At 38.4% G+C, this 16,483-nt stretch overlaps 1 protein-coding gene across 4 annotated transcripts in view; it reads right to left on the reverse strand.

Annotated features, from left to right (window-relative positions):
* Positions 1–283: 283 nt before the first annotated feature.
* The window catches only part of LOC592143 (copper-transporting ATPase 2), a 38,436-nt gene continuing 22,236 nt past the window's right edge, over positions 284–16,483 (reverse strand). For all 4 annotated transcript variants that reach the window (XM_030992309.1, XM_030992308.1, XM_030992310.1 and 1 more), the window contains 12 exons: positions 15,580–15,829; positions 13,944–14,068; positions 13,085–13,234; positions 12,139–12,336; positions 10,504–10,689; positions 9,353–9,509; positions 8,660–8,818; positions 7,444–7,586; positions 3,749–3,952; positions 3,144–3,261; positions 1,709–1,811; positions 284–988 (listed from right to left, as the gene is read on the reverse strand). In XM_030992309.1, the coding sequence (XP_030848169.1) occupies positions 925–988; positions 1,709–1,811; positions 3,144–3,261; positions 3,749–3,952; positions 7,444–7,586; positions 8,660–8,818; positions 9,353–9,509; positions 10,504–10,689; positions 12,139–12,336; positions 13,085–13,234; positions 13,944–14,068; positions 15,580–15,829 (1,857 nt within the window). In that variant the 3' untranslated portion in view covers positions 284–924. The remainder of the gene's footprint in view (positions 989–1,708; positions 1,812–3,143; positions 3,262–3,748; positions 3,953–7,443; positions 7,587–8,659; positions 8,819–9,352; positions 9,510–10,503; positions 10,690–12,138; positions 12,337–13,084; positions 13,235–13,943; positions 14,069–15,579; positions 15,830–16,483) is intronic.

The raw sequence follows: 16,483 nt of genomic DNA on the forward strand, positions 1-16,483 counted from the left end.
GAAATAGAGAAAAAGAAGCATTTTACATTTATAATATGTTATGCTCATATGTAAATATTTGTGTTGTTAAATAGATAAAATGTCTACAATTTCAGCACTAAAGTCATAGTAGAAATATTGTGCTTGCTGGTTATATACATGCATTCATATCTCTTACATACTTCTTATAGGCTCGACTAGCACTTGTGCTATTAACAACTTCACCTAAATATAGTAATACACATATTTACGTAATAATATGCATTACTGTTCAATCGACATTACTCTTATGTTATATATATACATGTTTCAGTATGATTTTTTTCATTGTATGATTGTTCATATGTACTGTCATTATTGTGATGTGTTGTTGTTAATAAATTCAAATTCAAATTCAAATATTGTCTCCTGCTTCAATTAAACCGTTTTTAAAACCTCTCACAACAAACTGCACAATTGTCTTCATGAACATCTCTCACACCGCCTCTCCCTACCCTATCCTTAACATCATCAACTGAACTGAAAATCACATTGTTACATACAAACACTGAATCCAGTGTAAAGGACTACAATATTCAGGTATGTGAAGTTTGTACACGCCAATGAATGAATTAGCCTATTCATTTATCTGTGAGAGTTTATGAAAGAGAGGTCTTGAAGATATACATGTAATTCAAAGAAAGTTGACAAGTAAAACCAAAACCTTCCCAAATTGTATGAGTGGTTCAGACTTGCAGTAGTTAGATGCCATAAAGAATTGAATCACATCACTGAATTCTGGAAATCATGACCTTTCTTGATGCACAATGGCCAAGTCTTAAAAGTTCATGACACAAATGTTCTGATTTCAGCTGAAATATGACACAACTACAGGATTGTTTATCTGTAAATAGAGTAGGTGGGTGATGTATAGTAGGAGAGGTATTTAGTGTTTTGACCCGAGTCTTAAACCATAGCAGATGAACCATTGCTTTCGACCAGGACTCTCTTGTAAGTTGGCTTTTTGTACCTGACAAATGAAAAAAGAGATGAAGAAAGAGGTGAAGATTTAAACAATTCTTCTTTACTTTCTATTTATTCCATACATTTGTATTGTAAACGGTATCACTTTAAAAAAGGGGCAAGGAAATGAATACTAACCAAAATAATCACATTAATTGAAATTGATAGTTGCTCTTGACATTATAAAAATGAGAATTTGAAATGGGTATTTTTATTTTGGCTGGATGAATAATAAGAAAATAAAACAATCCTCTTCTTCAGAAACACATAACATGCAATCCTCTAGGGATCTGATAATACCATGTTTTAAATGCCCAATTCATTTTCGGGTTAAATATCTATCATAAGTAAAAAAAAAATTTAAAAAAATCTAAAAAAAAAATCAGTTCAGTTCAGGTTATTTTATTTTTGCACGGCACCAACTTCAGCCAAAGGCTGTTCTTCTGTAGGTCCGTGCGCAATATAAAAATTACATGTACAATTATTAGATAACACATATCATAACATATGAAATATTTAAACAAAAACAAAAACAAAAACACTACATTGATTGGTTAATATCAGTCCTTATATCCATCACACTGACATATAATTAATTCAATTAACAAGGAAACTTTTACAAAATTCATTCCTAAAACTTTATTCAGAATAATAGTTGATTAAGACCAAGCACAACAGTTTAATTGTGCAAGAAAAAATCTTAAGAAAAGGGAATAATGCTACTTACAGTTTGAGCATGAGAGAGGAGGAAACCACGGAAACAGAAGACATTGCCATGGCAGCTGATGCCATCCAGGGACGTAAGAAGATGTTGACTGGAGCTAGGACACCTGAAGAACACAAACATCATTCCAGATTAATATCAACATCTCCTATACAAAGAAGACAAATGTCTATTTTTCACATCAGTTTTTGTATCTATCGTATTCCCTCCCTCTTGCAATAATTTCTTTCTCCTTTTGTTTTATAATTACAATTCTTTTTCCTTTAGATGGTGTTTAATCACAACTTTTTTTGATTGAATCAAAAGATTTGATAATGTTCACAGACTATTTATGTTCTCCTTTCTGTATGTATCTATGTTCCTGTCATTTTGTTTCTCATTTTGTTTTTCTCCCTTTCCCCTCCTTCATCCATCTCCCCCTCCTTCTATCTCTCTAACTACCTCGTTTTTATTTCTCTTTCTATCAATTTTTATTTTTTCTAATGCCCTCATCAATTATCATGCTACTATCTGATCAATCCAGCTCCCTTCTTTCTTTCTCTCTATCTCTTGGTCACTTTACAGACAAAAAAAAATGAACTTTCATATTTCAATTAACCAGTCTACTTGCTGAGAGTAAGCGATACAAAATTATATGAGCTAAAGCCCTTCTGGCACAATCCGCTATATATGTATGTGCACTTGTGCATGCACAGAGATTTTGTATTACAGCTATTGGAATGTACAGGCTCGTTGGGCTGCTGGAGCAGGGGTACAAAACTTCCTAGGCATGGGTATGAAATAGGGGAATCCAAACGTTTTAAGGTCCAAAGTTTCATTTGTTGAAAAACCTTAAGCCATAGTTCTGCAAATGTATTCACATCAGTAATACTTCTAGTATTATTAAACATTTAGGTAGGAATATTTTCCTATGCAGGGTATCCCTTTCCTTAAATTTGTATGTTGTCTGTTGTGTTGTTTTTTCTGTCATTTAAAGGGTGATTGAGATATGATTGCGCCGATGGCTCAAGGTTAGTTTGGCTCTACAATAAATGGGCATAAATATACAGTCATTATTGTTTTTTACAACAATATGGAGCTAGCTAGCAAACGAGGGGGAATTATTGGTGAAGATTTGAGTTGAGTGATGAAGAATATATTTAGTTGTTGTTAATATTATTATTAATATTTTGCCAGGTATGGGTATAATGAATTTCCTAAATTGATAGTAGCCCGCCGTACAGTGCGCTACCGTTCTGTCTGCTATACACATCTCCAATTGATTCTCGCTGCACCTACCCGGAGCATATATGCCGTGAATACAGCAAGAAAACATTAATACGGTCCTTTTTTGCCTCTAAATCCCTTAAAACCACAAAAATCTATATATCCGAGGAGGAATCTCATGCCTGCAATGTGTATGCATAAAAGAATCTAGTAGAAATGAAGGTAATCTTACCAGCAGCAATAGGGATGCCTACAGAGTTGTAGATACAAGCAAAGAAGAAGTTGATGTAGATCCTTCTTACGGTGTGTTTGGAAAGGTCAATGGCACCTGCAACGTCCATCAGGTCACTCTGAAGGCAAAATGGAGACAAAATATATACAATCATTTTACTGTAGTTATTACAAACTAATAAATGAGGAGAACACATAATGTATGAAATTAAGCATCTACATATCAATGACAATATTTGAAAAACTTTTCATAATCATTGACACTGTTTATTTAAAGTCAGATTAATAAAGCAGATTTTAATGTAATTCTCCATATAACGCAAAGAACATTTCAAAATGTAGAGAACATGAATTGAAAAAGTTATGTATTTTCAATTTGATCATTATCATATTATTCGTTTGAGAGGAGTTAACACACTTTAATTATTGTTTATTTCCATCAATTGTATAAAGTGTGGCATAGAAGACACTTTCACCCCCCTAAATTCAAATTACTGTATCTGTCAATTTACATAAACAATGACAAATGGAGAGACAGAGGCAAAGGAAGAACGCGTAAATACAGAGAGAAAAACAAAAGAGAAGCGTAGACGATCAATGGCCCACCTTGATGAGAACAATGTCCCCTGCCTCTACAGCAACATCCGTCCCTGTTCCGATGGCAATACCCACATCAGCCTTCACTAGGGCGGGGCTATCGTTGACCCCATCTCCTACCATAGCAACACGCTGACCCTTGGCCTGTAGTTCAGTGATCTTTTCCACCTTGTTATGAGGGAGGACCTCAGCAAAGACTTGAGATATTCCAACCTGCCATGAGACATTTATAATAATCCATTTAATAGACTATACAATAAACATAATAATAATAATAAAATAAGAATAGTAATGATAATAACAACAACAGCAACAATAATGATAATAATAATATGTCATATATTCAAATAGTGCAGCTACTATATAAATATACTCGATTGTGCTTAATACAAAGTATCACATAATTAACTTGGCTATAGTCGAGCCACCATGTTTACAATGTCATCTTTCATATTACATTGCAATCCATTGATCTTTACTTGTGACCGATATCATTATTAGTGTGGGTGGGGCATTCAGTCGTCAAGCCTTATTGCTTTTATGGATGCATCATATTTTTATGTCATGTGTAATCATATCTTATTTAAATACGTGTAGCGAAAAAAAGAAAGTGGATACTGAAATCGTGGATAAGTCATTGGATACCTCCTGTACTCATCAACATTTGAAATTGCCAGATGCCTCTTTTGTTTTTCTTTCAGAAATGTTCACCAATGTTGAAAATCTTAAATATAAATAGAGTCCACATTTTCCCCCCTTTTTTTTGCAGAGTGAAGTTTGATCATATCCCAGATTCAATGTTATAACTTTGACTACGGTACATCACAATTACCAAATTTGATAATTTGTGTAGTGTCTCCATGGCTTTTTATATTTATGTACATGTAAACATATAACCATTCACCCTTCCCCAACACACTGCTGCATAGAAATTGCATTGACATTGAAACACTTGTTTCAATATTCACCATTGTAATTAATTTAATTTGATCAAGTCAGATGATACAAATTGCTTGTTGATACAGCTCTAATTTGCATGACAATGACGTTACGCAAACAAAACAGGTGTTCTTTGCCTTGGTTAAACACACGCCTTACTGTCTGGAGACAGAGGCCAGATGGCGTTCAGTTTGTGACTAGGCTCACAGATGCTGGTGTAGCCTGCTACGGCTACGGGGAAGTGATTGTAGACTAGATGTAAAGTGTTGATTGCTATTGTTATCTATATCTCAAACCTCACACCCCCTTGATTGCCCTGCCCTTCATGGTTTAGACCTTGACCCAAGAAAAAGGTTCTTTAGTTTGTTGACATGATACTGGGCTGTGTGTAGTAGAGTGGGTTGAGGGAGGGTTGAGGGAGGGTTGAGGGTGGGTTGAGGGAGGGTTGAGGGTGGGTTGAGGGAGGGTTGAGGGTTGAGGGAGGGTTGAGGGAGGGTTGAGGGTTGAGGGAGGGTTGAGGGAGGGTTGAGGGAGGGTTGAGGGTGGGTTGAGGGAGGGTTGAGGGAGGGTTGAGGGAGGGTTGAGGGAGGGTTGAGGGTGGGTTGAGGGAGGGTTGAGGGTGGGTTGAGGGAGGGTTGAGGGAGGGTTGAGGGAGGGTTGAGGGAGGGTTGAGGGAGGGTTGAGGGAGGGTTGAGGGAGGGTTGAGGGTGGGTTGAGGGAGGGTTGAGGGAGGGTTGAGGGAGGGTTGAGGGTGGGTTGAGGGAGGGTTGAGGGTGGGTTGAGGGAGGGTTGAGGGAGGGTTGAGGGAGGGTTGAGGGAGGGTTGAGGGAGGGTTGAGGGAGGGTTGAGGGAGGGTTGAGGGAGGGTTGAGGGAGGGTTGAGGGTGGGTTGAGAGTGGGTTGAGGGAGGGTTGAGGGAGGGTTGAGGGTGGGTTGAGGGAGGGTTGAGGGTGGGTTGAGGGTGGGTTGAGGGAGGGTTGAGGGTGGGTTGAGGGAGGGTTGAGGGTTGAGGGAGGGTTGAGGGAGGGTTGAGGGTTGAGGGAGGGTTGAGGGAGGGTTGAGGGAGGGTTGAGGGAGGGTTGAGGGAGGGTTGAGGGAGGGTTGAGGGAGGGTTGAGGGAGGGTTGAGGGTTGAGGGAGGGTTGAGGGAGGGTTGAGGGAGGGTTGAGGGAGGGTTGAGGGAGGGTTGAGGGAGGGTTGAGGGAGGGTTGAGCGAGGGTTGAGGGAGGGTTGAGGGTGGGTTGAGGGTGGGTTGAGCGAGGGTTGAGGGTGGGTTGAGGGAGGGTTGAGGGAGGGTTGAGGGTAGGTTGAGGGAGGGTTGAGGGTGGGTTGAGGGTGGGTTGAGGGAGGGTTGAGAGTGGGTTGAGGGAGGGTTGAGGGTGGGTTGAGGGAGGGTTGAGGGTGGGTTGAGGGAGGGTTGAGGGTGGGTTGAGGGTAGGTTGAGGGAGGGTTGAGGGAGGGTTGAGGGAGGGTTGAGGGTGGGTTGAGGGAGGGTTGAGGGAGGGTTGAGAGTGGGTTGAGGGTGGGTTGAGGGAGGGTTGAGGGTTGAGGGAGGGTTGAGGGTGGGTTGAGGGAGGGTTGAGGGTGGGTTGAGGGAGGGTTGAGGGAGGGTTGAGGGAGGGTTGAGGGAGGGTTGAGGGTGGGTTGAGGGAGGGTTGAGGGAGGGTTGAGGGTGGGTTGAGGGTGGGTTGAGGGAGGGTTGAGGGTTGAGGGAGGGTTGAGGGTGGGTTGAGGGAGGGTTGAGGGTGGGTTGAGGGTGGGTTGAGGGTGGGTTGAGGGAGGGTTGAGGGAGGGTTGAGGGAGGGTTGAGGGAGGGTTGAGGGAGGGTTGAGGGAGGGTTGAGAGTGGGTTGAGGGTGGGTTGAGGGAGGGTTGAGGGAGGGTTGAGGGAGGGTTGAGGGAGGGTTGAGGGAGGGTTGAGGGTGGGTTGAGGGAGGGTTGAGGGAGGGTTGAGGGAGGGTTGAGGGTGGGTTGAGGGAGGGTTGAGAGTGGGTTGAGGGAGGGTTGAGGGTGGGTTGAGGGAGGGTTGAGGGAGGGTTGAGGGTGGGTTGAGGGTGGGTTGAGGGAGGGTTGAGAGTGGGTTGAGGGAGGGTTGAGGGTGGGTTGAGGGAGGGTTGAGGGTGGGTTGAGGGAGGGTTGAGGGTGGGTTGAGGGAGGGTTGAGGGAGGGTTGAGGGTGGGTTGAGGGTGGGTTGAGGGAGGGTTGAGAGTGGGTTGAGGGTGGGTTGAGGGAGGGTTGAGGGTGGGTTGAGGGTGGGTTGAGGGTGGGTTGTGGGAGGGTTGAGGGGGGGGGGGTTGAGGAAGGGAAGAGGAGAAAAAAACATCTATCTTTGTAGGTTGTATTCATTGCAGGCGTCATTATTATAACAAATAGTATTAATAATAGTTAAAACAAAAAAACAAAAAATAATAATAATAGTAATGTTGATGAAAAGAAAAGAAAAGAACAACACAAAGCAAAAGACGAAGAATAAGGAGAAGAAAAGGAAGAAGAAGATGATAAAGAAAAAAGAAGAAGAAAACAAGAAAAAAAACAAGATTAAGAAGAAGAACAAAACAAAGGAAAAATAAAGACAAAATGAAGAAGAAGAAAAAGGAAAAACAAGAAAAACAAGAAAAACAAGAAAAAGTAAGAAGAGAAGAAGAAGAAAGAGAGAATAAAAAGAAGAGAAGAACAAGAAGGAGAAGGATACGATAAACGGAAGACGAAGACAAAAAGGAGGAAACTTATCGCTACAATTTTTTTTTTATCCATTAGAAAGAGCTTACCTGTTTAGCAATAGCATTAGCGGTAACCCTGTTATCACCTGTGAGTAGTACTACATCGAGACCTAGATCCTTCAATGTTTGAATGGCTTGTTTGGCTTCTGGTTTCACTGTATCAGCAATGGCGATCATTCCCACTATTTGATCTACATAAAAATACAAGAAGTATATACTTAAATGCTAGAAGTTTGCTGCAAGATTCAATCAGTTTAATTTTGGCTATTACAAGAAGTGGGTTATAGATGTAAATAAATACTCATGTACTCTTTACAGCTCATTTTATGTATGTTATTACCAAAGAAAAAAAAAGTCAGTCAGTCACTCAATAGTGTCTGATGGTGAAGTCTAGAAAGTAAACAGATTTCCTTGCACAGTTTGAATACTAGGACAATGCTAACGTTTACATTTCAGAGATAGGACATACGTGACATAATTCATAATTCCTGCAAAATTCTACAGAATTTGATGTTGGCTGCAAGTGGGACCTAGTACCTTTAACTGAACAGTTTGGCTGACCCATTTTCTGTTATCTGAATATCAGAAATGTGGGTAAACTCAATTATCAATCATCATTTTAAATGGGTAAACATGTAGATTCATTCGTGTTGGCAGGGAAAATGGTCATGGGGGTGGTGTTCATTCAAAATGACCTTCAAAACAAACTGTACAATTTTATAGATCATTGTGATGGAATTGAATTTTTCGGTATAGAAAGAAATTGTAAACAAAGAAATAATTATACATGATCCCCAAGATATAGTAAAGAACATTTTATATATTTTGTTTAATTGATGTTGTTTCAAATGCTGTAGGTAGCAGGCAGGCTTTCACTAATGACTTCACCTTCATATATGCCTCACCAACTGAAACACTACCTCTTTTTCAACCCAGTTATAAAAACCAAACTATTAAATATAGGTAAACATCTAAAAGGAGGTAATTCCATCACTAATTTGATCACCATCACCTTCACTATTATCATCATCACCATCGTAACACCCCGACTGCCACAACAACCACCACCACATACCACCATCATCCCCCACCACCACCACTACCACTACCACCATTAACACTATTACCACCATCATCACCACCCTCACCATCATGCTCATCTTAACCGTCATTATCACTCAAATCATCATCAGCATCATCACCACCACCACCACCACCACCTCTACTATCCCCACCACAAAAAACTGAGAGTAACAACTCTTACCATCCACTGCAACTAATACAGCTGTTTGCCCCTGTGCTTCGTTATGACCCAATGCCTCGTTCATATCAGCTGTGACCGTCAGGTCATTCTTTTTCATCCATTCCCTGTTTCCAATTAGTACTGTGAATTCATTCTTCTGATCCACAGCTTTCTTAATTTCTGAAATTATTCAACCAAAAAAAAGCATTAGCCATACTGAAAATAAGATGATTGACGTTATGATCAGTGTAACTTTCAAATCTAAGACGTTGTCATCAATCTACCTATTCAACAGCATTAAAATTTGCATATTTGAAGGAAAATTATTTACAGAATAAAATGTATACAGAGCTTAGAATCAATAAACCTGTCATGTTATGGTCTACTGCATAGATCCCAAGACTGTGTATCACAGGGTATAGGGTTGTACTCCTTGTCAGTTCACTATGGCAAGACATTAATCTACATACCGATATGCTACATACCGGTATAAGAAAAGTGAATTAGGTGGCTACCCATATTGTTCTTGAAATGAAAGTGTGTGTTGAGCCTGTTTGATGGAGATGAAGCTGGGGTAATCATATAGAAAACTATTTCATTGACTTGATTATTTATGTAAAACATTGATAGGCTTTAATAGGCCTATTTGAAGGATTACAAAATTATTATAAAATCACAATTACATCAGATCGAGGGCAAGGTCAACAATCTCACCTCCGCATTTCTCCTGTTTCTCGCTCTCATTGGCAAGCAATTGCATTGTGGGAAAATTGTCAAGCATGGCTCCCACATGACTGACAGTGCAGCGGAGTCCGTAGCCAGGCTCGGCATTGAAGTCTGAGCACCTCCCAACCTGTTCGGCGCTTAACATCTGTCCACAAAAAAACAATCAATTTTATTTTATTTTCTCTGACTGCACTGAAGGTGTCAATTTTCTCATATACTTGGGTATGTGAGTGTTCGGTTCATATAGAGGTGTATAAATCAGATACAATCTTTTAAGTCTATTGTCTATTGACCTTTTACGTCAACAATTTGTGTTTGATTAATCGCATCTTCAAAAATTCATAACTTTCTTATTGGGTTTTTGCTCAATGTTCACTGACCTGCTTCTCTCATTTTTCTGCTTCTATTAACTCAAACTTAATATCAGGATGGACTTCCCCTTTTAATAACATGGCACAATTTTCCTGGAGGTGATGCATGTTTGAATATGGGTATATGTACATGTATTTCCAGCTGCCCCCTCCCCTTTTCCATCCTCCCCTTCGTTCAGTTCAGTTCAGTTCAGTTCATTTTATTCAAAACCATACAAAGCATGATATAATCTGTTACATAAAAAAAGAGACTGGTAATAGTACATCAATCAGCATATTCTAACTTGATTACATCATAAACTGAACGGTTTTAGGACCCCTTTAGAAGCTAAGCTTGTACCCCATCGTATCCCCATCTGCACCTCTTACACCTATATTGGATCTTTCAATCAATGTCAGACATCTCGGTGTAGTATTTTTACACAGGACCAACTTTTATCTTTATTCAACCTAAAGCATTTGGGTAATTTTAGGTCTCTTCATCTCAAATATTGACTTATGGATTACTGAAAATTGTGTTGACTACAGTTTTAATCAGTTATAGTATACTGGAGGCGCACACAAGTAGTTAATTCCATTCAACTGAATTGTATTATATTAGTAATATTTAATTTTATTTTGTTGCTTTTAAGCTATTGAACATGTTGAATAATTATACTAAGTTAGTCAATACCACATGTGCGCTTAGAAACGCCTGTATTAAGCGCCCTATAAATGTAATTATTGTTATTATTATCACAATTAACAAGAAAGACATAGGTTAAGTACCTCCTTGGCATGCTTAAGAACAGCCGTACCCAGAGGATGTTCACTACCAGACTCTGCTGTCCCACAGATAGCAAGGAATTCTTCCTCTGTCATACTGTCCAATCCAGCAGAGAAGAGCTTAGTCCTCATGACCCTTGGTTTACCATAGGTCACAGTCCCTGTCTTATCAAACACAACTGTCTTCACCTGTTAAAAGAAGGTAGAAACAAAAGAAAATTTAAGGTCATTCACTTTTCCCACACACAGGCTGCATTAAAAAAAATATATACCTTTTTCAAGTTGAAGACCGACTTAAACATATAGCTCTGTCAGTTTGGTCGACAACAGTTTGATTTCTGTTAAATTATCACAACATATTTTCTGGAAATTTGAACACTTTTATGACCTGGGACCTTTGACCTCTTAGACTGAAAATCAAATCAATTCATCAGTGCTCATTCATACTTCACCCAAGATGGGTTTGAAATGCCTCATTGCTTTTCAAGTATCATGGTTACAAGTAGTGCTGTAGCTCGGAACCCAAAACCCGGACCCGGCCCGACCCGGCAATTTTCTAAATTTCTTAATGGGACCCGGAAAGGTCTGGTAACCCAGTGAGAGTTGGACTGAAATAATATTGACAAGATTCTATTTGAAAGCTACAAACACATCTTGTGTGACCTACCGACCTTGTCCTGAATAGAGGGCACATCGCTTCATTTTGTTTATCATGCTGTCTGTGAGTCTAGACATATAAGTCCCAGGTCAGCATAAATTATCACCCTTAATCCACTCCCTAAAAAGTTGAAGCATAAGGCTAGCTACATGTATGTAGGCATCCTAAAAAATAGCTCATTTCCCTGTCAGAGTGCCCATACAACATGCTCTACTATGATTGGTCCGTTTGTCTGCCAATTAAAAACAATGATCACATGTAAGGCACATGGTCTTAGCCGACATTTGCATATTTTTTAGATCGAGCCATCATGCTGTGTTTCTTTCCAGTTACTTTTGACAGTTTTTTATCGTGATGAAAGATAAGTAGATAACGAATAATGAGCTATTTAAAAACTCTTTTTTACTGCCGGGTTTTGTTACCGAGTTGATCTAATTCTAGCTACAGTTCGGCCCGGAACTGGTCCGGCCCGAAATGCTCAACCCGGCGGCTCGAAATGCTCAACCCGGCGGGTTGGAACCCGGTAAGCCTTCCGGGCTACAGCACTAGTTACAAGATACTTTTTTTTTTTTTAAATAATTTTATGACACTGCAATCTTTGACCTTTGACCTCTTCCACCCAAAATCTACTCACTTCATACTTTCATGCTCATACATAATTTATCCGAGTTTGATTTGTATTGCTTCAATTCTTTTCAAGTTATCGTGGTAACGATAATTCCTGGTATTTAAAAAAACTTGTACAACCCTGTGACCTTTGACCTTTTCCACCCAAAATGTAGTCACTTCATCCATGCATGCTCATACATACTCCCTCCGAATTAAAAGAAAAATCTATTGAATGGTTTTCAAGTTATCAGGGTAACGGGATGGACGGACAAACGGACGACCCGAAAACGTAACACCTTTCGGTGGCGGAGGCATACAAATGTGATCTCCCATCCGGAAGTAAACACAACAAGAAAACAATACTTTCTTACCTTGTGGGCCATTTCCAGGGGTTCACCCCCTTTGATCAAGATGCCGTTTCTCGCCCCAATCCCGGTGCCTACCATCACTGCAGTGGGGGTTGCCAAACCTAGGGCGCAGGGGCAGGCAATAGCCATGACGGCAATGGCAAGCTCAAAGGCAAAAGAAAAGATGGTTTCCATTCTTTCTTGATGAATCACGTCTTCGGTCTGAAGATAATTAATGATTAAAGATAAAGACAGAGTGATATTATGATACTCTTTCAAAGTAAATAATCTGTGGGGCCTATGGCATTGGATGGGGTTATAGGTAAAATGCATAATATATAACAGGTGTTTACACCTGTTACTACAGCATCAAAGATGACCAAACTATCATGAAAATCTTGCATAAAAGTCATAAACTTAATGATGGATGGACAAGACCTCCTAAATGATGCCTAAACAGTCAGAACAGACAGAGGGTCTTTAAATAACTATTTTTTTTCATTGGATTTTAACAGACCCGGAAGTAACCATCTAGAAGGTTGCATGAGAGATAGAGATCATGATTAAGCATGTTGAGCATTCTCTTGGGATGTAATAAAGCCAAATAAAGTCATTGAAGCACAAGCACAAGTAGAGTTTAACAACTAGGCAAATGCATACAAACATATATGTAATATTGAACAACAAATCTTCTAAAGTTTGAGTAATCATTTTTTAGCCTAGCAGAGAAAATATTATTACTTTCTCTGCTGTATGTACATTTAACTTTTTTCATTTTCAAAATTTTGATTTCTTTCAGTGATCAAAGGGCATGAGCTCATTTTATTTTTAAACATCCCTTCCTATTATTATACTACTATATATGTTTCTGGAAATGAAATGAAATAGGATAGATAAAACAATTCATCTTTGGAAAGTAGGCTAGTACGAATAGGTTTAAGGTCTCTCGTTACAAGAAGGGTTTGCTTACAGCATTTTCAGCAGGTGGGGAGTATATAGGAACTATTTCAATGTCCACAAATCCAATAGTTAACCAGATACCCAACGTAATGATGGATAAGAAGAGAATGGTTGGAACAAAGCGCCCGGATATCTTGTCTGCAATCTGCTGAATTGGAGCCTGAAATGTATAGAAGAAAATACAGATTGTCAGTGAATGATATACTGGTACTGTTATTAACATGTAAAGGTATAATAAAACGAAGCCAAAATTAAACTAGGGTTCTTAAGAACACAAATTAAATGGCTTAACCTGATTTTAAAAAAATATTGAAGAAACAACTTGCTATTATTGTGTTAAGAGAAACAAAATATATTTTTTTGACTGGTCAGAAAACAATTTTTACATTATCCACAAAATTGGAGGTCCAGGATTCTGAGATAATAATAAACAATAGAATGCATATCTAGCATTAAACTGAATTATTGTGAAGCCACATCAAAATCAAGTCGCAAATTTTGCATTTAGCCTTCTCCCTTACAAAATTGACTCTCGCAATAATTGAGAGAAATGGCTTAATAAGCACATTCACCAACAAATCTTGGGTCACATAAAATACAACTTTTTTCCACTATCTACTTTATTCATTAAGTGATCCGGAAAGTCCTCCATTTAATTACAAACATGCAAACTCTTATCTCTATATTACAGAGTAGATATATCAATTTTAACCTAATCGCAACTGTTTATAAATAAAAACGGGTCGAGGCTATTTTTTTAATTGCTGTTTTTTGTATTTTGAAGAAAAAATGTTCTATTACTGGCTATTCAACAATGAATGCAGTTGTCATTAAAGGGAGGCTTTCCAAGATGAGAGTAAAAGGTTTACCTTAGAAGTCTGTGCATCCTCAACTAATTTGACGATCTGAGCCAGAGCGGTATCCTTACCAACGTGAGTAGCCTCCATCATTAAAACACCAGTTTGATTGATAGATCCACCAATCACCTTAGATCCTAAAAAGAAAAAAATACCCATCATTTATTTATTTATTAGTCTTTTTTTAGTAGGGTGGCTCCATCACTAGTTAAATACTGTTTTCCAGGGAGGCCCTACAACATAAATACAAAATTTACAAACATATTGATGTAACCAATCCAAATCGAGACAAAATAAATTCAGTTACAACATTTTCGAACAAAAACAACACAATGGACCAATGACAAATGAAAAACTTTGTTTTCCCATCTGGGTTTTTATCTTAGGTAAAATTAATCCTGCGTTTTGTGCACTGCGCGTTCTAATGTTATGTTATGTTATGTTCTTAACTTTACAATATCACTTCTTGACATCATAGACACAATGTCATCTGACTTTTCTTTTATTGGATACAAATATTCTTTTCTGAGTAAAACGACTCCTAGATCATTAATTTTGGGTGAGGCGTTTTGATTCTATTGTGATTTTTGTTTGGCAATGTTGTTTTAAAAATTTACTACCAGTACTTCTCCAACCAAAGTCATGCTTGAAGCTGCCAAATATTGCTCATAATGGCTTCCCATACAATCAGCTGTGTTGATGACGCAAGCACTCATGCATTTGTCCACACAGCTGATTGTATGGGAAGCCATTGTGCACAAATTTCTCACTGCTTCAAGCATGACTGCGGTTGCAAAAGACAATTTACCTTTGGTCTTGCAATCCTTATTCTGTGTAATTTGGTTTTATTCTGCTTGTTTCGTTATATATCGTTGTTTAATGTGTTAAAGTAAAAGAAACAAAATTTGTTATTTTCTTTTCCTTATCACCACATGACTTTTTACGGTGGAGCGGAAAAACTAATATTTACACTTTTGAATGTAACTCTAATTACACAAGGTTATGAAAACCATTTTGAACCCTATAAATTTAGGTCAAATCAGTCTTACAATAAGATGACAAACCTCTTCCAAGGCTTCAGCTGTTAGATATGTCATACTTTTAATCATGCTACCCTATTATAAACTTCTAATATACAAATTAAAAGAAAATGGAAGACTGGGAGCAAAGTTTGCTTAATTGTTTTGTATGTTTCATATTATTGTACTCTGTTTCTCGTATTATTGTAATGCTGGTGGGAAGCATATTTCCACATTATGGACGAATAAATCAAATCAAATCAAGAAGAGCCTTGACATCCTGTTTCCCACTGTTTATGCACACCCAATTACAAAAACATTTACACTTTTAATCATCTGGTATAACAGCAAATAACAGCAAGGTTGTGATAATCATTCAAAATCCTTGCTTACTTTCCATTCTATTTAATAGCACAATGATGTTCTTTTAACATGTATTATGTTATAATCTTTTATCAATCTTGATTTTAACAATGGTTTGTTGGTCACAGAAATGAAGCATAGGAGACATCTTAGACCATGGAAGTAGCCAAGAAATTTGACCCATTACTACAGCAGTAATTTACAAAAGTAGTCCATTCAACCTCTTTTAATCAATTAGTTAACAAAATAATTTGAGAATTGTTTACCTGGTTTCTTACTGACAGGCATAGACTCTCCCGTAATAAGAGCTTCATCAACCGACGATATCCCATAAATCACCTCCCCATCGACAGGTAGCTTAGAGCCTGGAACCACCTTGAGTTTATCACCCCTTTGTACTAGTTCTATACTGATCTGACGCTCTTTGAGGACCTGGTACTCTGGACCTAGTTCTACCAAGATGGCCTCAGCGGGCTGAAGGGACATGAGCTTGGACAGGGCATCCGACGTCTTGGCCTAAAAGATGATTACAGGTAGATAATAAGATGCAATCCGGCAACAACTGCTCCATGGTCAATATGTTTCACTATACAAATTTTTTCCTTCAACCCTGCAGTACCCATATTAAATCCTTAACCCCTTACCTACAACAAAAATGAAATCCCAACCCTAACCCTCTATCTTTGACAAAATAAAGCCAGGAGCTATTGTCACTGGAAAATATGATCGAGCAGCGATTGAAGTACAGTACATGAATGTAACATCACTTTAATTTCACACAAAGAAGGTGATAGAAAATCAAGTGCTATCCTATGATAGCACTTATAAACAGTCATTATTATATACAACATCCCAAAGTATTATGGTAAGAAGAAAATCTTCTGTTACAGAAGCTACAGTTAAATAATATAAAAGCGTTTTTCGATATAGCAATATTATAAAACATAACACCAATCAAAAAACTATTGTTTATGACCCTCTTTTCTCGGGCTAACCATTCAAATCACGAATTCACTCAACAATTACAAGCTAATTAGAGTCAAATCTATTATAATTTTTGTTTTCATTTTTATTTCTCTTTCATTTTTTTCTTTCTTCAAATGCTACATTATGAGCAAGTGCAGAGGATGTTTGCTTTCTTGTCTGAATTTTGCTGCATGAGTTTGAGCA

This window comes from Strongylocentrotus purpuratus, unplaced genomic scaffold, assembly GCF_000002235.5.
Source record: "Strongylocentrotus purpuratus isolate Spur 01 unplaced genomic scaffold, Spur_5.0 spur5_scaffold_2, whole genome shotgun sequence".
Classification (NCBI taxonomy): domain Eukaryota; kingdom Metazoa; phylum Echinodermata; class Echinoidea; order Camarodonta; family Strongylocentrotidae; genus Strongylocentrotus; species Strongylocentrotus purpuratus.